The following is a 24,979-nucleotide window of genomic DNA, read 5'->3' as shown; positions in this document are numbered from 1 at the left end:
CCTGCTACGAACCCGCTCCTCTTATAAGAAACAGGCAGACCGCCACCGCACCAAGGCCCCCAGATACCGGGTAGGAGACCGAGTCATGCTCGCCACTAAGGACATTCCCTTGAGAACCCTTTCACGCAAGCTCTCCCCCCGTTTCATCGGACCCTTCACCATCACCAGGATAATCAACCCATGTGCAGTTCGACTCCTACTCCCCTCGTCCATGCGACGGATCCACCCTACGTTCCACGTTTCCCAGCTACGACGCGTCATCAATTGTCCACTAAGTGACATTTCCTTTCCCACGCTGTCAGGCTCTCATCACGTGGTCATGCTTTCCCACGCTGTCATCGCTCCTCCCGGACCGCCACGCCAGCACACCGGTTTCCCATCTGGCGCTGATTTCACCCAGCTTATAAAGAAGTGCAGCGCGCTGCCTCGCCGCTGGATTATTGTGTGTTGTTTCGCCGCAGTTTTCTCGCGTTTTTGTTCATGTAGTTTCACGTTGCCAACCTCGCCTGTCTTTTCGATTTCGCCTTTTGTCTCACGATTCTGATTTTGTACTGCTCTTGGATTTAACGGCTTCGGACTTTCACTTTCGTTTCTCGACTACGGCTTAGTCTCACGTCTCGGCATCGACGCTACGCTGACGGATTTCACGGCTCAGACCCACGCTCGCTCTCTCTCGACCACGGCTTGTCCTCACGTTTTGGCATTGACGCTACGCTGATGGATTTCACGGCTCAGACCCAAGCTCACGCTCTCCCGACTACGGCACACCGCCACGCCCCTGCATTTACTCTGCGCATACGGATTTCACGGCCCCGAGCGCGCGCACCTGCTGACTCAGTCACGCACCTACAGTGTTCGACCAGAGCTACTCGCGTGCTGCTCCTGCACCTGCTTCTGGATCCATCCACCAAGCCATCGCTCCTGACAAACCCATCCTCATTTGCGTGATATTAGATATAAATTTTATATACAGTACAGTCCAAAAATCTTTGTCTCGAGTTTAGATCCAAATAGTCTTTATCTTGGACTTCAGGAAAGTAAGACTTGGATTTGAGACTTTGGATTTGGACTCAGCTTTAACCTATGAGAGTTGAACTTTGGGTTTTAACTGGGATTTGAGCTTGAGACTCAACTTAGACTTTACATTACTTTCATTACATTACAGTATATGTTAGAGCTTTTGACGGTTAAGGGCCTTACCCAGGGGCCCAGAAGGTGCTGGAGTTTTTGGTGTTGGAGTTTGAACCCATGACCTTCTGATCTGTAGACTTAACCATTGAGCTAGCCTGCTCAGGTCAACAAATAGAACTTAAAAAGATAAAACAATACATTTTTTTACGTTCAAGTCCAAGTCTGGACGTTTTGGACAAGATTTCAGATTTGACTAAAAGGCCTCGACTTGAGCTTATGATACTTTTAATTTAAACGTGAACCTGAGGATTCAACTTGAACTTTTGAAACTTCGGCTTTAAAAAAAATCAACTTGACAACTAAACTTGGACTTGAACTTCAGACTTGAATTTGACAAATAAATTTCGACTCCATTGTTTGGAGAATGGGTTGTAAGTCTCAACTCCAAGTCTTAGACTTAAGATAAAGCAGTCTTAATACGAGTCTTTAGCTTGACTTAAAGTTTTGATATTTGCTTTTCTGGATTTGACTTTTTAGGTTGAGACTGAAACTGAAATTAAGAGATGGACTTCAATCTGACCTCTTGGAAGATATAAGCATGAATTAAACCATCATCCCTGAGACCCTTAAAGCTTGAGTAGCAGTTTTGGTCCTTTGGACTTGACTTGGACTTGATAGTAACGTAAGTGACCTGAATAGATAACTGAACAACTAATGCATTCGTAAGGTTTTAAAAGTAAAGTCTATCAGCGTCTTTCGTCTCTTTTCTTTTCAAAAGTTTAGTTGTTCTACTTCATCGTTGACTTTATTGCTTTTTGTCAGCGAGTAAAACACAAGGGTTTGTGAAATAAACACTTGACTGTTGAATAAAGGCCGCCTAATCAGAGAGTGAGAGATCGTGAAAGAGCGAGAGACCTCACTTGAAGCACTTTAAGCAGCTCTAATCACACCTCCTGGCTGCAGAGGGACACACAGACTCGTGACAATTTTTAGGTTTAATGAGGACGTCTCCGATTTAGCGACCAACTGGCAGCTTTTTGAACGTATGCATACAGAACGGGCTAAAACAAGAGCATTAATCTAACGCCAGTGGCAGCTCAACGCTTTGCGGCAGCCATGTTTTATTAAGCACACATGCTAATGCTCATCTTGCTGCAAAACATTTTGTTGTTGACTTTTATTGCCTTATTCAGGAAATGGATTGCAGGAGAGGGAAACGAGGGCGTGCATTTTTCATGACTAAAGCTGTTAAGTGATTCGTTTAGAAAACCCTGGACTTTATAATGCGTTCTTTCAAACTAACAACGAGCACGAATTTAACAAGGTCATAACTCATGAACATTTAGAATGAGTCATCATTTTGATTCATTCTGAATAAATGACTAAGAACGTTGCCGGATTTATATTCGCAGGAGCTGGATGGAAGTGTGTGGAGGAGTTGTGATGACACAGGAGAGGGCTCTCTCTCTCTCTCTCTCTCTCTCTCTCTCTTTCTGTGCAGCGTGATGGACACGATGCTCCTGTATTACAGTTACAAACTTGGTAACATTTTAATGACATTTCAACAAATGTTTTTAAATCGAGTAAAGTATTTTGAAAAAGCATTCCTTTGATTTTTCCACTTTCATTGGTGAAGGAACCGTTCTGTAAGTTTGCTTATTTCCTGAAGCAGCTCTCCAAAACCCCTCAGACTCGATGCTGTACAGTTGGAACCTTTATCACTTCCCTGGAAAAACAAAACATTCAACTCTTAACTCTTCTATAGACTTTAGCTTTAATGGACACTATGGGGTGTGGAGATGAGTGTGAGATTTTAGCATTCCATGAGGTTCTTAACTTGATTCCTTTTTTAAAAGAAATACCCTTTTTTCTGCAGCCAAGTGTTTATTTCCCAATGAAAAAAATGCAATAAAGTCAACAATGAAGTATAACAGCTGAACTTCTGAATATCTGCGAAAAAAGGGACAAAAGAAGCCGATAGATTTCACTTTTAAAACATTACGAATGCACTTGTTGTTCAGTGATCTATAGAGGTGACTACTGGAGTCAAGTCTGACCCTAAACTGCTCCTCGAACCGTACGCCATCAGCAGGGTCTCAGATTGTTTGGACCAGTGTGAAGTCCATCTGTTAATTCAAGCCTAAAAGTTTAAGACAAGCCACAGACTCTTACTAAGACTTCAGGTTACACATAGAACTTTGGACTTATAGGGTTCTCCTATAACAGGAAGCAATGGAACGCGCTTTGGATTATTTTTTCACATTTATTTTTCTTACTTAGAATAGAGCACCACAGGACTTTCGCCTCTTGAATGGATTCTACTTTTTAAAGAAAACCCTCTGTTGCAGGGTTGTGTATCGAAATCCTTCATTTTTAGAAATCAAGGACGACAGAACTACATGGTTTAAATAAACTGGCTATTTATCTGGTTCCAAATGGTTCTACAGTTCTGTCACTCACAGAACTCATCCACTCTGTTGTAGGGTTCCACACCGCACCATAAACAGACCTTCTATAGTAAAAACTCTTGGAAAATTCAAAGATTTTTTTTTCATTATTAATATTCTTTTCCAACGTACTTTGAATACACAAGGGTTTGTAGCATTCCTAAAATGGGTCTACTTGTAAAAGCAAGGCATCTGTTTTAGAGTTCTACATATGACGTTCTTCAAAAGGGACAAACTTAAGAACTTCAATTATTTTTCTTGATTTACTCTTAGGGGAAAAAAACAGCAAGAAGGTTTTCTTTAACATGTTTAAGGGTTCTAGACCCCTAGAACCTTTACAGATTCCCAACAAGGACAATACAAATAACCGTGTTCTCTTCCTGCTTGGTGGATTTCCTCTGGGTACTCCAGTTTCCTCCTGCAGTCCAATGACATGCAGTGTAGGCTGATTGGTTTTTCAAAATGAAGTGTACTGTATGACTGTGTGTGTGTGGCATGCAGTGTATGTTCCTTGAGATAGGCTCCAGACCTCCCATAACCCCACCGAGGAGAAGCTCTATACATAATGGATCCATGGCTAGTTCCTCATGGGTTCTTTGGATGGTAAATCATTTACGCCTTGGATTCTTATTCTCATGAAAATGGATTCTTATTCTGGTTATATGCTTCCTGGTTGTACTCCACAGAGCCTCAGTCTTCGGTTTCACAACACAGTAATGATCCGTAACCAGAGCCAAACGGGTCCATGTGCCAAAGCGTTCGGCTGCTTCTCGAGGGATTTTCATCTGTCAGAGTTTCTCACCAGCTTCCTTCCTGAGTGTGGACTAATATTCCATCTGCTCCACATTGCCACTGTATATCAATTAATGCATGACTCATAGAAGAAAAACACACACACACACACAACTCAAAACAAGAAAAAAAAAAAACTAACCCCTGAGGTTCTGCAGCTTTTCTTTTGAAAGCGAGTGGTTGTTCTGAGATGCAGGAAAAGACCTTGTGCTTCGAACACATCCACTAAGAATTTACTGAATGCTTTAAAAACCTCATAAACAGCCCTCTGCTAAAACATTTATGTCCTGTCCTGTGGCCAAGGACTGTGACAGGCATCTGTGGTCATGGAGAATGTTAATGTTCGAACATCACACGGCGTTTAAACGTAAAACAGAGAGTTTAAATCTCGGTGTTTGACACTGCTGCTGGATAACTTTGTCGTCTAAAGTGGACAAGATGAGACAAGAACATACTCATGCAGTTATCCCAAAGGCTAGTCTTTTTTTCTGAGCATGGGAAATGATCTGCATCATAATCTGCAACCCAAACTGATCTGAATCTCGGTCTATTTCTCAGCCTCTCATCTTTGGAGGAAGAAAGTGAGGCCAAGCAACTGATCTGCTCTCCAGAAGCGGCAGCAGCCCTGTATATATATATATTCAGGAACCTTTCTCCAGTTAACAGGTCCTAAATTCATGTGGTCCTACAAAGGCAGCCCAAGCGTGACTCTGATTCACTGGCTTATTAGAGGCAGAGAGGATGAGAATCCTTCGGGTCTCTGGCCGGCTGATTAAACAGTGACAGCGGCCACTCTAAATACGCTGCACAGCATGGGGTTTAATTTATATGGTAATCTGCATTTTCCAGGCCAGCAGCAGGCTTCTCTGGCATAGCCACATCCGTCCACTATCTACTATAAAGCTGCTTATTTCCGCTAACACACTTCCCTGTTTGCAAAATGTAAAGCATTGTTAAAAAGTCTAGTTTAATGAAGTTCTTCTGTTCTGTGTGTGAAAGATGGAAAATAAAGGGAAATATGTAAACGAGACTCTACATCCAGCCTAAGGTTGATTGATAGAAGAAAGGATTATAATACACTGATAAGGCCGGCCTTCATCAACGGTTAAGACTTATCTGCTTCTTTTATAGGTTCAAATCCATCACTACCTGGAATAGAGAGGAAATCCTGACTATAGGGTTCTATTGTATGTAGAACTGGTACTTTTTCCCCCCACATGGACAATCTAAAGAACACTAAAGTACTCTAGTATGACTAGGGTATACAGTAATACTCTTATATTCAGGGTCATGGTTGGAAAACCTCCTGGATGGAAAGCCCATTCATCTCAGGACACACATTCACACACTCATTCGCACCCAGGAACAATTTGGAGAAGCTAAACGACATACTGGAATGTTTTTGAGATGTGGAAGAGACATGAAGTATCCAGATGAAATGAGCATTGCCGGATTTAAGAACCTGAATTCAGGAACATGGATTCAGTACAATTCCAGAGACTTGTACACTCTGGCCAAACACTGTTACAGTATACAGTATACACACACACACACACACACACACACACACACACACACACACACACACACACACAGAGTCGGCCAAAATATGTATACACACTTGTTGTATATACACAATGCTGTATATTATATTATTATAATATGAATAATACAGTATTATCATATATATCAATATATAACGTACTGTATAGCAATACATTTTGTTTTCAAATATTTATACAAGTTTTTCTTTTCCTGAAGTACTGTATGTACTGTATACATTTTTTCGCTGTCTCTATATATACCGTATATATTTATAGTTGTATCTGTTGTATAAATGTTGTATATATACATACTATATTATGTATTATATCACTATACAGTATATATACCATACTGTAACTACTGCATCTTCTGTTTGTGATAACGCATTGTTATTTATTGTAAATAGGCCACTTATGTACTTATTCCTATTTAGATACTAACTGCATTTCATTGACTCTGTACTTTTTACAATGACAATAAATTTGAATCTAATCTAATCTAATCTAATCTAATCTAATTTAGGCCTGGGAACGCCTTAGGATCCCCCAGTCAAAGTTGGTTGGGGTGGCCGGGGAAAACAAAGGTTTGGGGTTCCTGCTGGAACTGCTACAGTTAGCAACTTCGTATAAGCAGTTGAAGATGGACGAATGGATGTTGATGTTCTGTTAATTATCTACTCAGTGAGATCTACAAGTACTGTAGATAGATTTTCCTGCAGCATTGTTGGCAAATACCATGACGCCAGTACTAAGGATCCAATCTGCGTCCTACAACCAGAAGGTCCTACCCAGGCAACCCAGACAGTGGAGAAAGATTCATTGTCTTCAGGGTAAGGACTGGAAGCACGAGCGAAACTTTAAACTAACCCAAGAAGTCGTGGTGGATATTTCTGAAGCACTTTCGCTAAACCCTCATCAGTCCATTGGTGGATAAATTATGCAGTAATGGAGTTAATTTACCCTCAAGTGGGAAACACAGACTTGCTGGACATGTGTCATTAAACAAGCAGGTTTAGAGATTATTAAAACACAATGTCACGTCTGAGTCTGAAAAAGGAAACTCGGCATGTTTTGAAAAGGATGCGTTAAATTAATTTAAGCAAAACTAATGTTTCATACTAAAACGAACAAGAGAAGACTGCAATAGCTGATGCTCTTTATGATGCTTCATCCACATCCGTATGTTCTGAAAACATGCCCAAAATATTACCCGTATTTAAGACCTACTGCTGTAATCATAAACACATAAACGTGGTCATTCCAGGGATCTCACGGTGAATTCGAGTCAGACGTTCGTCTGTAGCTCACATTATGCGTCATGTCAAGACCTCATTCAGTTCTGATTTAAAATTCATTTCATTTTGATCCACATCATCCGAGGCACGTCACTTTCAAGCTGTGCAGGTGTCACAATGTCCTTGTTGAACAATATGTGGAGCAGGGAGTCCGCTGGAACGGTGTTTGAGTGTTAGAGCGTTTGTGTGGTCCTGTGTGACATTTATGTTACATTTTGTACTAACAGACTTAGTGATGCAAATGAGACCCAGCGATGTGATAAGTTCAGTTTGGTTAATAGAAGGGACGTGACTGAAAGGAAGGGGGCGTGGCTAAAAGGGAGTGGGTGTGCGGTGGCAGTTTTGATGTTTTGAAGCTCTCAAATGAGGCCCATTACATCAATTATTAAATGGTATAATTAAATTCCTACAGTATTTTTCATAAAAAATAATGTAAATGCAGATAATCCGTTCCAGCCACCCAAAAATATTATTGATATTACTCATTTCCAACACTATAATCATGTTTTTTCATATTAAAAAAGACATTTACATTTAGAAAAGACATGTAAATTAAATAAAATATAAAATAAATAGACGTTAAACCTCACTTAACCTTAATTTATGGTATACACTACACACTTTAATCACTTTGACATATCAGACTTTCACCTCGCGGTTCTAATCATCAAAACAGACTTCAGCAAAGATCAGGACTAAGACGAAGACCACGGACCACAGTCTTACCTGTAACCAGCTCCCTGATGTCCACGTCCGAGGTTTTCCTCAGCAGACGCACGAGCGCCGGGATTCCTCCGCAGTTCTTCAGGGCGATCTTGTTATCGTCGTTAGCTTTCCCATAGACGAGGTTCCTCAAAGCTCCACAGGCGCTCCGGTGCACCTCCGCCATCCGATGATCCAGCAGGTCCACCAGCAAGGGGATCCCACCCTGCCTCCGGATCTGAGGGACACACAGAGCACAGGGTTCGTCTCATTCCTGGCGGTCGTGTAATGGTCGTGTAATGGTGTTCAGTTGGAAGTTCTAGCGCTTCTGGATGCCGTTTATACTTTTTAAACAGATTTAAAAGAAGGATCATTTGCGTGTGTATCAGTTTTAAAGATTATTCTGTTAGGATTTCTGTTATATTAAAGACATTGTGGCTATGTAGCTCAATCAAAAATTACTAGACTCTTAAAATCCTGTGAAATCTTAAAGAAAATTAGTTTTTTTAAACAACAACAACTCGGAATTAACTGAAGAAGAAATTACATAAAGAAATCTAAATTAAAATATTTATATGTTTTTAAGTATTACTGTATATTTAGCATCTTTTATAGTCAGTCATTTATTAGCATGGGTAGAAAATGGATGTAACATTTAAATAATTCTCTGAATTAAATACATAAATAAATGAATGGATGATGAACCTATTTATATAAAAATATATTTATATTTATATTTTTCCAATCTGATTTTTTTCTTTTAAAGACATGTTTATTCCTTTTCTAGAAAAAAAGTTCAAATAAAAAACATACATTCATTAATATTAATAAAATAAAAAGAAAATAATATTGTTTGATAGAGACTTAAGCAAATAATGAAAATCGTGGTGGGAATAATACAACAAAATATTATCAATAATATTTTATTTACATCTTTAAAAAACTTAATTAGTGTTCTTATAAAGATTTATATACAGTATGTGTAAATGTAGATTATGTAAATAATATTAATAATCATAATAACAATAATAATAATAATAATAATAATAATAATAATAATAATTTGGGAGATTTTCTCAAATTACTTTTTTTTTTACCTGATTGTTTTTAGACAATTTATTGAAATGGATAAATAAATTAAGTGAATAAATAAATAGACAAAAAAAGCTGAAATCATTTTGAAATAAAAAAAAGTTCACAGTCAATCAGGATTATTATTCTCATGAAGAAACTCATCAAATCTTACATGTATAAGGAACCTTTTCATAAGCAGACGAGTTTCTCAAAGCCAGCCATGGACTAAAATGCATCGGGGATCAGCCTCTGAATCATCCATGTGAGAACAAACAGTGTGACTAAGTCTCAGTCAACAGCGTCTTTGTGTTCTGCATCAATCAATTAAAGCAAGCCAAGTTCATTAAAGAGGCGGCTACAGAGTGCCAAGTGTGCCTGAGAGAGCGCCGCTCAAAATCACAATGACTGACACCTAACTCCTACTTTCTCGCTTGTTTATTCTCTTCAGACCTCGGCGGCTTCCTGAAATGAGCGGAGAGATACGTCCAGCACGTCCTATAATTCTCACAGCACTTTAGGGTTTCTCTTCTCGCTTATGTTAATATACGTCAAGAGCACTCTGCAGGAGTTGAGTGCGATGAAGACATGCATGGGTTTGTGTGGCGGTTCAGGAAAGTGGTCTTAAAGTGAGTGGAAATTAGTCGTTTAATGGGGTTGGATGATGTTTGGTGGTGTTTTTGTTTTTTTTAAGACTATATAATGAACCGTCACCTGTTTAATCAGGTTTTTTTTTCTGAGATAAAGAGGATTTGGCGGAATGGTGGCGTGGAGGTTAGCGATGCCTTTTTGCACCTCCAGGGACGGGGTTCGATTCCCACGTTGGGTCTGTGTGCGTTCTCACCGTGCTTGATGGGTTTCCTCTAGGTACTCTGGTTTCCTCCCACAAGACATGCAGCTAAAGCTAACCTTTCAGGGAAGGTTAACACAGAACCATATTAAAACCCAGGATTAACCATTCCGTCTGGTTGTGTGTCTCTTTCTGGCTTCCACAAAAATGCTTGGTCGACTTTTTAAGAGGTCCGTGATGATGAAATCATACGTCGTGAACTTACAAGCTTGCACACATTTTTTTTGCAGGGTTTTGTACTTGCTTCTGCTTACAGTATGATTGCTCCAGGCACTATTAAAATTTCATGACGACTTCTACAACTAAAGGACGATTACCGCTCATCAGCTTGACTTCTTCTTGCTGTGAAGTAAGACCACTCACATGTTTGGTGCACGGTGTGTTTGCTCCTCAGAGTTGGCACAGCTAGCATTCGCTCTGTAATTATGCCATGTTGTTCATGGAAGCCAACATCAAATATGCTGAGGGCTTAACTTGGACATGTTTCATCATCACCATCATCATGTCTGCCAATTATTTGTCACCGGACATTATTATAACAACCAAAGAAATGAATTTGACCCTGATCAGGGTGGAGATAGAGGATCCAGAGTCCGTCCCGGGTATCACTGGGCATGAGGCGGGAACATGCCAGACCCCATTCACACTGTGTAGCTAAGTGGAGTTGTGAAATGAAAGTCAGAAGAAAACCCGGAGAACCTGGAGGAAACCACGCACGAGACTCCAGGAGAAGAGCGTTATTTTCAGAGAAGAATCCACTCTAAACACCTTGTCTCCATAGTGATGGATGTTTTCTCCTCCTTTCCTCGAGCATTTTGAGGACATTAAAAAAAAATCCAATCAGTCCCTGGTTAGGGGAAAGAAAAAAAACTTAAGGCCATCCCAAGCTTTAAAAGTAATCTGATTTCTTCCAATTAGCATGCATCACGAGACAAAGGGCTGTCTAAAACCCGGCCACATATTGAGCTCGCCACTTCGGAGGGGAAAAAAAGTTCGCTTTTATGCAGCGTGTAAGGAAACAATGAACGTGTCAGCAGCATGATGAATTATCACGCTCTCAGACGGCTCAACAGATGCTTTTGAAAAAAAAACTAAGTCAGACTCATGCAGCCTGAGAACGAGTCTACACATCCGTCTCAAACCCGGGCGAGCCACGGGCCGCCATTTTTTTGGTTTTGTGATTTTTTTATATATATATATTTTTTTTCATTTCGATGCAGCCGGTTAATGAAATAACTCTAGTAAGTGATGGCGACTGCACGGCCCGGCCAAATCACACACTCTCAGGTGTTCGATTAGAGATTTAGAAGCTCTTTCGGCTCGGTTCAGAGTTTTACACACATGCACACACACACACACACGCACGCACAAAAGGAAATCGACGGATTAGATTTCCTGCCAAAAACGGCTGATGAAGCTGAACTTAAGCCAGACAGAGACGATGCGGGGGAGGGGGGCGGGGACGGGTGAAGGGGAAGTAAGGACCACCTGCTATAAATAGCGCTCGGCTCCAGGCTCGGAAGTGTTTCTTCTGCTTCTGACCAAATATCTAAGGTCATGAGCATTGACACCAAAGTCACAAAGCATGCATAGTACAGTATATAGTGTCTCGACTCATCTTTCTATAACCTTCAGTTGTCTCCTTTATTACAGAAAGAGTCACCATATCAACCATAACACGTGGTTTTTAATCCATTCCCTGTTAAAAAGCACAATGTAGAAAAGAATACTGTATTTGGGCCCTAAGACCCTGAGACCACAGGAAACCCCGGCGGATATCGTATAACGAGAGAGACGGCATTTCTTGTGAACGCTTCTCGATGGAGCGATGCAACAGCGCTACATATTTTCACCACCCATTTCAGAATCAAAATCAGAATCAGAAAGAGTTTTATTGCCAAGTACGCTTACACGTAAAAGGAATTTGTTTTAGTGACAGAGCTTCCAGAACAGAAAACAAATGACAAGACAAAAACAGCACGACAAAAAAAACAAAAAAAAACAAACATTTGACATCAAATGGAGTAGGGTGTGAGATACTTTTTAAATAAGTTATATAAATATCTGAAATCTGTGGTATTATACAGTATATTGCACTGTGATACTGTACACAATATTGCACATATATTTATTGACAGTTGATGTTTAACTGTTCATGAGGGAGATTGCCTGGGGAAAAAAACTGTTTTTGTGCCTGACTGTCCTAGTGTTAGGTGCTCTATAGCGTCGACCCGACGGCAAAAGTTCAAATAAAAGGTGGCCTGGGTGTGAGGGGTCCAAAGTGATATTCCGAGCCCTTTTTCTCACTCTGGATGTGTACAGTTCTTGCAGCGTGGGCAGGGGGGTGCCAATAATTCTTTCAGCAGTCCGAACCGTCCTTTGTAGTCTTCTGATGTCTGTTTTCGTAGCTGAGCCAAACCAGACAGTTATTGAAGTGCACAGGACGGATTCAATGACGGCTGAGTAGAACTGTGTGAGCAGCTCCTGTGGCAGGTTGAATTTCTTTAGCTGGCGAAGGAAATACAACCTCTGGTGGGCCTTTTTAACAATAGAGTCAATGTGAATGTCCCACTTCAGGTCCTGAGAGATGGTCGTGCCCAGGAACCGGAATGACTCTACTGCTGTCACAGTGCTGTTCATGATGGTGAGTGGGGGAAGTGCAGGTGGGTTCCTCCTGAAGTCCACAATCATCTCCACTGTTTTGAGCGTGTTCAGCTCCAGGTTGTTGAGACTGCACCAGACAGCCAGCTGCTCAACCTCACTTCTGTAAGCAGACTCGTCACCGTCCTGAATGAGGCCGATGATTGTGGTGTCATCTGCAAATTTCAGGAGCTTGACAGTGGGGTCTGTAGAGGTGCAGTCATTGGTGTACAGGGAGAAAAGCAGTGGGGAGAGAACGCATCCCTGAGGGGCTCCAGTATTGGTGGTGTGGCTGTTGGACATGAATTCCCCCAGTCTCACTAGCTGCTGCCTGTCTGTCAGAAAGCTGGTGATCCAGTGACAGATAGAGCTAGGAACAGAGAGCTGGTTTAGTTTGGTCTGAAGCAGTGCTGGGATGATCGTATTAAAAGCTGATGAAAAGTCTATAAACAAGACCCTTGCATAAGCCCCTGGTTTGTCCAGATGTTGGAGGATGAAGTGCAGTCCCATGTTGACTGCATCATCAACAGACCTGTTTGCTCTATAGGCAAACTGCAGGGGGTCCAGTAAGGGTCCTGTGATGTCCCTCAGATAGGCCAACACCAGTCTTTCAAATGACTTCATGACCACAGATGTTAGGTCATGTTAGGTATGCGACTGGTCTGTAGTCATTAAGTCCTGTGATTTTAGGTTTTTTTGGAATGGGGAAGATTGTGGAACGTTTAAAGCACAAAGGCACTTCACATTGTTCCAGTGATCTGTTGAAGATCTGTGTAAAGATGGGAGCCAGCTGGTCAGCACAGGATTTCAGACAGGCTGGTGTCACGCCGTCTGGGCCTGGAGCTTTCCTTCTCTTTTGTTTTAGAAAGATCTGGCGAACATCCTTTTCACAGACCTGGAGTGCAGGGGGGGAAGAGAGGATGGTTGCTAGAGGTGATAATGGTGGTGTAGAAAGAGGGTCAGGACAGGGGTGTGGTGTGAAACTGGGTGTTTCAAATCTACAATAGAACTCATTCAGGTCATCAACCAGTTGTTGATTCCCTACAGAGTTGGGGGTTGGCGTCTTGTAGTTAGTGATGGTTTTCAGGCCTTTCCACACAGAAAGAAATTGTGTTCCGTAATGCGAAGGGCCCGGTGCAGGCGTGCATTCTGGAAAATGATTGGCAGTCGTGAAATAACCTGTCCAGAGCTCCACAACCATCTGCTGTGACGCTGCCACGTGTAATTAACGTTAACTCTTCGGTTCCACCACCTGGCCTCACACACACACGTACACACATACACCATGCCATGACGTGCTACAGCTGGCGCAGATGTGCAGTATATGACTCCATGTATTAACTCATTCATACAGTAAACGTGTCTGGAACGGCTCCCGTCGTTCATTCGTTATTTCCGTCTGAACGTTCAGCAGTTGTGACGTTATTCATCCCTCAGCAATCACGCTTCACATTTTTCCGTGGAAACACATCTCTGGGTTTATATCGCTGCGACATTATTAGCATTTCTTTCTTACATTTCTTAAAATTCTTCTTTTCCTTTCTTTAGGCAACCTCCGATCATACCCAACACGAAGAATAGTTTAACGAAAGGAAAAACACGAGATACACACATTAAACAGAGATGTAATTGGGATAATCACTCTCATTTGTTTAGTTTTTTTTTTTTTTTTTTAAAGGTTTCGGTATAATTCACAGCAATTACGAAACAATACATTATCTCTGCTGATTCAGCAAATCCAGCATTCAACACTGAATATATCACCACTTTGGTTCAAAATGCATGCTGGGAATTTTTTTCATTTCTGTCCCAGATGTTACACTGCAGTAATAATTTAATGATTGTTTACTCAATTTCCTTAGCTTCAATTCACTTCATCAGCATTTTATTTAACCGAAAAAAAGCAAAGCTTTTAAAAATAAAATCGACTATTTATATGATTAAGCTATAAATAAATATCAGCAATTAAATGACAGAGACTGATTGTTGTTTTACTGATGTGTAATCGCTCCCTGAACCATTTAAACCACCAATAGGTCGAAATGATGATACAGAATCTATTTGCATCTTATTTCTAAAGTATTTAAATTTCTTATTTGGTTAAAGATAAAATAGCATTTCCTCCCTTTTTATTAATCTAGATGTTTTTTTTTATACATTGGGCGTGGCTTTTAAAACTACATTGCAGTAGTTGGAGTTTTCAAACCTATTTTGGTACAAAAATTGACCTGATCTTATCTACTACATTCACATTTTGAAAAGACCCTGATCAAGAACAGAAGCTTCAAAAGTATTTTATCTATAAATATAAAGCTTTGCAAAGTTTACATCACATGACCTGATGTTGAACTACAGCCACGACCCAGGATTCATCATTGTTCATCAGTAGGACCCAGGGTCAGTCTCGGGGTAACTTCTGTATGTTATCTTCCCTTTTTACATGGATACAGAATGGATATAATTAATTCCTTATTCTATAAAAAAACAGCCTAACTGTTAGTACAACACGTGAAACTAGTGAAAATGGCCTGATGATCTCCATCATGACTCGCTTTCATTTGCACCTGATCTTGATTCCAGCTTGACCATTTAAAAAGACCCTCAAATTTTCTCTCATGAGGACCAGACATTTTCTCCCAATCAGATCAGCCATAAGATCAACATCACTAACAGGTGAACTACAACAGTGATCACCAATAATGTGCCAGTAAACTAGTGACAGGATCATGGTCACCCAAGGCCCACCCATGCACACGAAGATGAGAGGGCAGCGCGTCCCGTTCTGTCCAATCCCACAGAAAATCCAATGCTGGTCAGGATCGTAAGGCGCCAGAACACCCAGTGCACCACATCTCGCCTGAACCAGCTTCCAACCTGACTGAGCACCAAGGGATGCACCGGGCAAACAGGTCTGATCCACAGAGGCCCCACAGCCCACAGCATCCAAATGATCCGCTGCCAATGTCCATGTGCCAGACACCACAGCATCCCCTGGAGGCTCTGTAGTGCAACACCCCCAAGAGGTCAGAGCGGCACTGGGGCACAAGTCTAAGTGTAACCCAAAACCTAGTCTTTATGGTAATGGGTTTAATGTTATGGCTGATCAGTTTACATCTTTATCCTCATATAAGGACTGTTACTGTAGGTATTGTTGTTTTCTGTTTAAAGATACTGAATATATCTATAGTTATCAGGTTTGAGTAAACAGAAACAGTTAGAAGAAAGTGCACGGTGCACAAGTTTCAAACAATTTTCACAAAATCTCAGCCACTTCTGGTCTTGGACTTATGTCTTAGATGCGACAATGGAAGTCTTGAGCTCTACTACATTTAGACATTTGGCAGACGCCCTTATCCAGAGTGACTTACATACTGTATGTATTTCATTATAGATGTGAGCAGTTGAGGGCTTAAGGGCTTTGCTTAAGGGTCCAACAGAGACAACTTGGCAGTCGCCGGATTCAAAATCAGGACCCTCTGAACTATAGTCTAATGCCTTAACCACTTTTCCACATTCTACTATTAGTAAGTGATTCGTTTATCACAATGCATTCACGTCGCTCCTTATTCATGGACAGCAAAGGTCCTTCCTACTGTTCTCAACAATTAGATTATACACTTTCTGATCAAAAGTTTGTGGAAAAGTTTGTTTTAAACAGCAAAACACAAATACAGTGGTTTTTTTTTTAGATGGAACCCATTTTACAGACTGCTGTTGGTGTGGACCAGAGGGTCATGGATGTGAAGATTAATAACTCAGAGTGGGTTTAAAACTCACCCAATGTATTATTGTCATTACAGGCAGAAAAATAACTCAAAAATCAGCCTCGAAATACTGACCGAACTGACCAGTTCTTGGTGCAGAATTTTGGAACTGTATCGTAGAGCGAAGGGTGTGGAACATATCCAGATGAACCACCAGTTAGGGTTTAGGGATGATGAGAATGCTGAAATGTATAAATCTATTCTTGTACTGTAGATTCCGTATTAAATATTCTTCATATCGTGGAGGAGATCTTATGTTGGAATGTTCTGAATGAACCCACTATAAAATCCACGGTTTGATCCAACCACATGTTCTGGAATATTCTCAGCCTTAGTTGTTGTTTTTTTTTTTATTTAATTAAAAGCATAAATGTTTTATAAAACACATTAAATGTTTCCGAACTTTTTTTTTTTTTTTTTTTTTCAGAGCTAATCTTGATTAATAAATCTTTCACAATCCGCTCAGGCGTTTCATACAGAAAGGTTCATATCAGCATCCAGTAAAACTGCAAAACAAATCACAGCGAACACAACTTTGGCAACTTAATGAATACGACCGAATAGAGGAATGCGCTGCTCATTGGAAAATAAACGAATTTTAGCTCTGCTGGTTTTTTTTCTTTATTAAATAACATTCAGAGATTTGTCTGCTGCTCTCTATGGCTCTCTATGGTTGTTTTGTTCTTTTGAATTTATTCCCTGGAATTTAATTTCCGTCATCCTCTTTTAAGCCTCTGAAACACAATTACCGATCTGCTTCATATAGAACGGACGTCAATACATCGTTTGTTTTCTTTTGTTATTTGTCTGGCAATACAGAAAAAAAATAATAAAATTATAAATACTTGCGGCTGGGAAAACCAGCCACGAAGATCCTACATCAACTTTCATTAAAGAGTTGAATTATCTGCTGACGACCTGTGTAGAAATTAATTTTGTAGAACAAAAGAGGTCAATATGATGAATGAAGAGTTCCTGCAGACGGTGCGGAGATCGAGAGCTCAGGTCGTAATTTACACAAAGCTTCGAGTCAAAGGATTTTCGAAAGTTAAATTAACATGCCTCGAGGAACATTAAAAAAATTACAAGCTGATTTATTTTAAGTCTAATAAAGCCATAAGAAAATTATTTTTTAAATAAAAAACATGGCTTGGTGCACTTCTGTACACACACTGATTAAAGTTTTTTTTTTTCCTAAGTTCAAAAACTCCTGATAAAACAGTCCAGAATTTTTACACTTAGATTACACTTACTAACAGGGTTTCTGGAATATAGTGTAAACATCTTAATGTTTATGAATTTATTTTAGGGCTTTTACCTGAAGTGTGATTTTATACAACTAAAAGGCAAGTAAGAAATGTGCTTAAGACTGTTTCCTCGTGCCAAACACAAAAGTCTCGATAACAAGCATATTTTGCAGAAATGATCAATAATATTAATAGCTTTACTTACTGTACATGCTTTACATGAGTAGTCATAACAAGCATTTAAAGAGGCTGTGAAGAAGTTTTCATTTCATAATCGAATACACACTGAAAAGAAAAGTGTCTCTTCAACTTTATGTATACTGTGAAGCACGGTAGTGGTAGTATCATGTTGTGGGAATGCTGGGAATAGGAAACTGGTTATAGGTGAAAGTAAGGACAAAGGAATGGAGACAATACCGGCTGATCCTAGTAAAAAATACCTGGTCCAGGCTGCAAGGGACTTGAGTCTAAGGGGCAGAGCTTCACCTTCCACCAGGACAACATGACTAAATATACGTAGTGCCAAAGCTACACCGGAGTTATTCAAACCTAAAAACCTAAATGTATTCAGTTTAAAACCCAGACCTCAATCTGACTGAGAATCTGTTCAAATTAGTGCTCATTAACAACGCTCGTTATCCAAACAGACAGATGCTGGGAAAGAAAAAAAAAAAAAAAAAAAAATCATAATCCAGAAGTGGAAAGCTGGTAGAGACAAAAGCCTTGCCCATATACTTGATAATTTCACCTAATATTGGCCCAAAGAAATGACTACTTATGCATTTCCGCCATTTGATGGACAGTTCAGCTCCTCCCTCTGTTCTGAAAGACTACAAAACTTTCCAAACTTTGTCTCACTCAGCTCTCTGAAAAAGTATAACCAGCCATTTAATGTTGCTTGTGCAAAAAGAAATAAGTTTTTGTCCAGGCTTGGAGTAATGTAGCTTACCTCAGCTTTAATCTTGTTGTCCCCGAAGCACAGGTGCTGCAGGTACGCGGCTGCATTGGACTGAACCGAGGGGAACTGATGCTGCAACATCTGGATGACTTCAGGCAGCTCGGGGTCTCGCCAACCAAATTCCCTACAAAGACAAAGAGAGAGAGAGAGAGAGAGAGAGAGAGAGAGAGAGAGAGAGAAAGACATTTAATAGGTCTTACTTTTTTTTTTATTATAGAGGGACAAACATACTGTAGTGTCCCACTCCTTACAGTCAACCTAAATAAAAGTTAGTTATATATTAAAAACAGGATAATTACACTAGAAAGCCATAGAAAATACACACTTTCAAAACCAACTCACATTTTAATCAACATAAAGAAGTCAGGTTTTTCCAGAATAAACAGGTCGAGAGAATTTTCCAGGTATAAAAATCTCCTGAGCGTGAACAATTCACTCTGCATTGGACATATACGACACAGCTAACCAACACTATGTTTTTCAAAAAGAAAAATGAAAGGTAATATTAACAAACAAACAAACAAACAAGCAAACCGGGTTTAAGAGTGCTACAAGCTAATATTATACAGATGTGTTTATCAGGATCACCATTTGCAACACAATTATTATTATTATTATTATTATATTATATTAATATTTAAAGTACTGTGATCTACAGATTATGATCTGAAACTAAGAAAATATAATTTCAATGATTGTTTGAACTCTTAAAATGTAGTAAATTAAAAAGAATTATAAATAGGACAAATCCCATGATGCATTTATCAGTCAAAGTGGTGTTCTTCAGGGCTCAATTTCAGGGCCATTAAATTTGTCAATGTTAAAAAATGAACAAATAATTTTTAATAAATATTCAGTTCCCTTTCTCTAGCACATTATTTTTTTGGGATTAACAGCCTTATAAGTTTACCTAAACATAAAATTATTAATTGTGAATTAAATCTTTTGAGATAGAGCAGAATATGTCATTTTGCTTCCAACTGTCATTTCATATATCTCATTCTACCTTATGCAATTCTTTTTTAATGCCATTTGAAAGAATTAGAATATTAATGAAGTGTAATGATTTCACAAAAATGATGAAGTGGCAAAAATTCTAGTTTTATCATTAACATTAATGTTACGATGCTCTTGGGAAACTGTGTTCCCTCCAAAAACAAGGTTTTCTTTTGCAAGGCGGTGCATCTAAATTAATCTCTTATCAGTTAGAAATAAACATCTGATAGCTATTGAAGGAGCCAGGAGTTAAACACGGAACGACCAGAGTCTTAAAGTCCATATGGACAGATTCCCCTGCGGGAGATAAAGATCTGCCAGCTCTTAAAATCGAGGATCTGACTCTCACAACCCAGCGCCGATCGCACAGAGTGAAAACGATCTAAAAAAGATAAGATTAGGTCTGTGGCTTCTTGGTTAATTAAAGCGAGCAGGGATGGAGCGAGGCTTGGAAATTGAATGCCAATCGTGATCATGCTAACACGGCATTTGTACACCAGGAGGGCGGGGGTGTCGCTAGTTGTGGGTTTAACAAACACCGCTGTGCTAAATGCTGTGAAATACTCCTATGACATGCTAACATGATAGAACCAGGGTGCATGTTACTGTCCTGTATACAGACGCAGGAGCGCAGCAACATGACTGCGATAGAAGATTCAATCATCAGAGCAGAAAATTTAACAGCATATATGTATACATATTGTATATACTATATATATATATGAAAAAATATGAACTAATCCCAGTAAAAATATTCAGTTTAGCTTTTCTAATTAATCTATTGGTGCAGGTGTTTGTTTACATTAAGCAAGTAGCGCATTTGTATATCTAAGTACTTCAAAAGTTTTATTCAATTCTGTCCAGCAGGTAATTTAAGACGCGCCCACATCTACTCAACATTTTGAATTTCATTTATGGCGCAGGTTTAACTTCAGGCGAATACACGAAGAACTGGCAAAGTTTTATTAAATTCTGTCCAGACAGTTTTGCGTGATGCTGTGACAAAATCTGGCTGGACAGACATACAGACAGATTTTTTTCTAAAACTGGTCCTTTAATGTATGAAACAAGAATATCATTTCTGACCTACGTACAGACAAAACCTTTCCTTTATTTACATCGATAATCACAATTTAATAAAATATTCAACACACAACCTTCACCTACCATAGACACACACTAGAGCTTTATCCATCACAGACCCAGGCTAGCTCCTCATACACCTGATACACACTTACTTTTGATCTACAACAAACACAATAACTAACAAATCTAATAAATAAATAAATCTAAAATAAACGTGCTGAAACGTCGTCGCTGAAAAGTATACCGTAGACACACTAATTCTTTTGTGTACCATAAAAGAACCCATTCATTGTGTATACATGCTCGACTGCCTACCTGTTAGATCATTTATACACTTGTTTAACCAATCTAGGGAAAGTAGCCAGACTGTAATTTTTTTTCCCTGTGTGTATTCTTTATTGAAGACATTAATTACAGATCTTTGACCAATTTGTGCGTCTGCAGTCGTTTAAGAGAGCTGTCCATACACCACATCAGCCTTTACCACACACACATAACCATGATTTTAAAACCACTGCAATATAAATTTAACTGCATATTTTATTACATTTACTGCAAGCAGACTATTTAAGTGAGTGGATCTGTAGGTTAAGGCTGATGAGGCTGTTACTGCACATGTCGCTGCGCATAAGGCTTATGTGGTTTTACTCCGAGTCCAGACGCGGAGCTAATTCATCCAGCGCTAATCAATTTTCCAGTAAATAACTCTTGCTCGTTAAATAAAGGCAAGCTTTATTTAAATCTGAATATAAACAAAAACAATGCAACAACAGAGTGTGTTTGAAATCCAGTCCAAGGTCGGATGAAGGGAGGACGCGTGGATCCCAAGGTCTTAAGGGACGAGAGCTAGGGTGATGGAGATAGAAACTGAAGTGTGTGTGTGTGTGTGTGTGTGTGTGTGTGTGGCAGAACCCTCAGGCCATAAACTGTCCCACTACCAGCCTACATCCTTTTTTTCTCTCCATTTCCTTCATTCTAGAAACTAAGAGAGAAAAAAACTGACATTTAGATTTGTATTTATTGTTATAAAAATAGAAAAAAAACCTCAGTTGTTGCTGAACCTCAAGAAAAAAATTGTCCTTTTATATTCTAATAATATAGAAATGTGTCAGAAATGTTCAGACCTGTGGCTAATTTCCTTCGCTAACTTTTGTACTGTATGTTTTAGAGTTAAAAAGAAAACAGTATCTGTGTTGTTTAGAGTATTATTATTATTATTATTATTATTATTATTATTTACAATTCCACCATTTCGCCACCCAATCGCCGTGTCTTCCTGTTTTTGTTAGCCAGCTACTGTAGTATTACCCAGCTAGCTTTGCTAACATTTTTTTATTTGTTATTTTTTTTACTTAAAAAAAATAAGATCAAAGTCCAGCTTGCTTTAACTGTTCCTGATGTTTAATTTTTTTGCAATACTTTAAGGAATTATAAGAGTTTTGTCACTGAAGAGACAAATAATCCAACTAACAAATACATCAGTAAATAAAGACAATAGTTGTTAGCCTCTCTGACATGGTTGTGACTTTCGCTCTGGAATTCAGTTCCCAGAATGCACCACACCTCACTGTCACATGTTCCTATTTGTATATGATGCTATGTTGTTACGTTTAATTAGTTTGTATTTGGAAAACTCCATGTTTTAGTCGCTTTGCTGTCTTGTCTTTCTAACTGTTGGCTTCTCGGTTTGTTCTTTAGTTCAGTTTCCTGAAATGTTCCCGCTTCTTGTCTCTTTTCATGTTAAATGTTAGCTTTAGCATTAGAAATTAGCTTTAGTATTTAGCTAGTAACCCAGCCATAGACTTAGTTATTTAAATTTTCGTTTGGATTTCAGGTTGGATTATTATAATGATAAAACTACTGCGTTCCTAAACATATGTTGGACAAAGGAGGAAAAAAAGAAACATTGGAGGGAATTTTTTTGTTTTGTTTGCGAGATATTGCAAACATTTCGCAAGATATTACAGGATAACACCAAACAATTAAAGTGATATCAAGGACATTTTGAGAGATATCGCGAACAGATCACGTGACTCATACAGTACTTCCAGGTCAGTCTTCACTTGACCCTTGACGATTATGATTTAATCCAGCAGGTGTCAGTGATGCACCTACAAGATGCCTGCCCACAGCTAAAAAATAAAAGAAGAAGAAACGGGCAATATACTACTGGGATTTAGGGTTACATGTCAAACTTTCTCAAAATTTTCACAACAAGAACAATTTCTCTTGAAACGTTCATGATATCTCGCGAAACATTGGTGAGATCTCACAAACAAAGAGACCAATATTTTTTTCTCCTCCCGACTCTTTTCCCTCTTGTCCCTTTAAGCGCTCAGTATAAAACAACACACTATTACCCCTTAGGGGTCGACGGGGTCATCAATGACATCAATCACTTTGCAAGTGTTTTTGTAAGTGCAATGATAAAAAATTAATAAAATACCAATTGAGTAAATTTGTTTTTAGTCTGAACTCAAAATAATCTGGTCTTAATGCAAATTATATTAACGTCATTGTAACTTTATAGTAGAAAATATTTTTTCCCAAATGTGAATTCCACCAAAATGGCAAAATCTGATTGTGAAGTGACTCTTACAGCAGAGCTAGAACGCCACGTTCTGTCTTTCTTACAGCCTCAGTAGTGAGTAGTATTACATCATTTTCCCACCAACAACAAATTACACACTGCAACTTGAATGTAACGATGAAACTCAATAAATTACATAAAGTGCCGGACGCAGCTGTACGAATGTTAGCGTTCCTTCTGCACAATATACTTGAGTAATTAGCTGAGTAAACAGAAATCAGCGTTCAGACGACAGACTTCTAACACCGAAACAGGTGTCTGTAGCCTGCGCACTCACTAATGAACACGTCCTGTTAAACAAAAGTGCTGAAAACACACACACACACATTCTTCTCCGTCCGACCCGGCAATTACAGCGTCTCGGAGGTAAACATGACCAAAGCGCAGGCCTCGCAATCTTCTCTAATTTCCTACAACAGTAATTAAGCTGATTCGAATCAGATCAGATTTCTTCGTCATTCTTGCCGTTGACTATCTGTTTCTCCAGAATCATCACCAGGTGGACGCCAAGTGCGCGATCGCTCCGGAACTCGTCCGTAAACACGCTTCCTTTAATTAAATCACAAAACATTAAAACTGCGCTAAGTTTATTAACCCGCGAACCTAAATTAACCTCGGCGCTCCTTCGTATTTTAATTATCATATATAGTGACACGATTATAGAGTCATAACGTGGTGTGTAATTTAATTAATCCAGGTGATGTGAGGAATTTAGGAAATAGGTGCATGGATAAATGATGAGAGGAAGGGAAATTAATTAAACGGCATCATTACGTGAGACGCCCATACACCAACATTCTGATTAAAAAAGAGAAAACAAGTAATGATCGCAATTAAAAGGAAGACAGATTTAGGTGAAAACTGTGGACTTGGCAACATGAAGCCTGACACCATGCAGCTCTACATCATTACACTTCTCACATACAGTTACGACTTTTCTTAATTATTTTTTTATGCTTTGTGTAATGCCCTGATAAGTGTGAACATTCACGAGTGTCTTAAAGAAACGTTTTGTTCATTTATTTCGGTCTAATTTAATGTATCATTTATTTAATGTTGTAAAAATTAGATTTTTTTTAAATCTCAAACATATAATTTCATAATCTAATTAAATTAATAATAATGATGTCCAAAGCGCCAATATTGTTAAAAAAAACAACTTTTATTTATTCCTGCTCAAGTCATTTTTTTAATTAAAAGTAAAAAGCCAGCTAGTTTGTTGCTGGAAGTAAAAAAGCCAGGCATACGCTGCAGCTCCTGTCATCTCCGACATCATGTTACATCATCCCTACTATTACTTTACTGACGTTCCTAAAACTCACTCTCGGTTAGCAGAACCCAGCTTTAATGCGCCGTCATCGGAACGCTTCCTGATTCCTCCTGACATTCAATCAAGCGCGTAATACAGAGTCAGGAGATAAGGGCATTCGTCCGCTTCCTAATGAGCAGAGAGCTTTATGCCTGTGATACATTAACATGTCTGAATGTACAATATGACTTCAGAGTACAAAGTGTGCCATGATGAGGTCAAACAGGACGTTCGGAGTACCGAAACCAAACTGCTGTCTCGACAGTAACGGCTCATTCACACGGACTTGATATGGTAAAGACGGATATATCTAAAGGAAGGAGTCTCCAGTGTCAGGGTTTATAACGGTAATGAGTTTCCTATGCAGTGCGCTTCATCTGTGACATGACGAGCTTAAAGTGAATGAAGAGGCGTTGTTCAGGAAGGAAGTGTTTACTGCTGCCATAACAGAAGTGAGAACAGGAACTATAACTATAAACAGATTAAATTTTTATATATAAAAAAAAAAAAACATCTCAAACATATGGAGTGTAAAATCTGGCAGGAAGTCGCATGAC

General features: G+C 39.2%; 1 protein-coding gene across 3 annotated transcripts in view; it reads right to left on the bottom strand.

Moving 5' to 3' along the window:
- The window catches only part of ctnnd2a (catenin (cadherin-associated protein), delta 2a), a 302,677-nt gene that overhangs the window by 80,460 nt on the left and 197,238 nt on the right, over positions 1-24,979 (bottom strand). For all 3 annotated transcript variants that reach the window (XM_053488242.1, XM_053488240.1, XM_053488241.1), the window contains exons 9-10: positions 18,433-18,565; positions 7,936-8,149 (exon numbers count right to left, since the gene is read on the bottom strand). In XM_053488242.1, the coding sequence (XP_053344217.1) occupies positions 7,936-8,149; positions 18,433-18,565 (347 nt within the window). The remainder of the gene's footprint in view (positions 1-7,935; positions 8,150-18,432; positions 18,566-24,979) is intronic.

Source organism: Clarias gariepinus, chromosome 26 (genome assembly GCF_024256425.1).
Source record: "Clarias gariepinus isolate MV-2021 ecotype Netherlands chromosome 26, CGAR_prim_01v2, whole genome shotgun sequence".
NCBI classification, from domain to species: domain Eukaryota; kingdom Metazoa; phylum Chordata; class Actinopteri; order Siluriformes; family Clariidae; genus Clarias; species Clarias gariepinus.
This window is presented reverse-complemented; position numbering and strand designations above follow the sequence as displayed.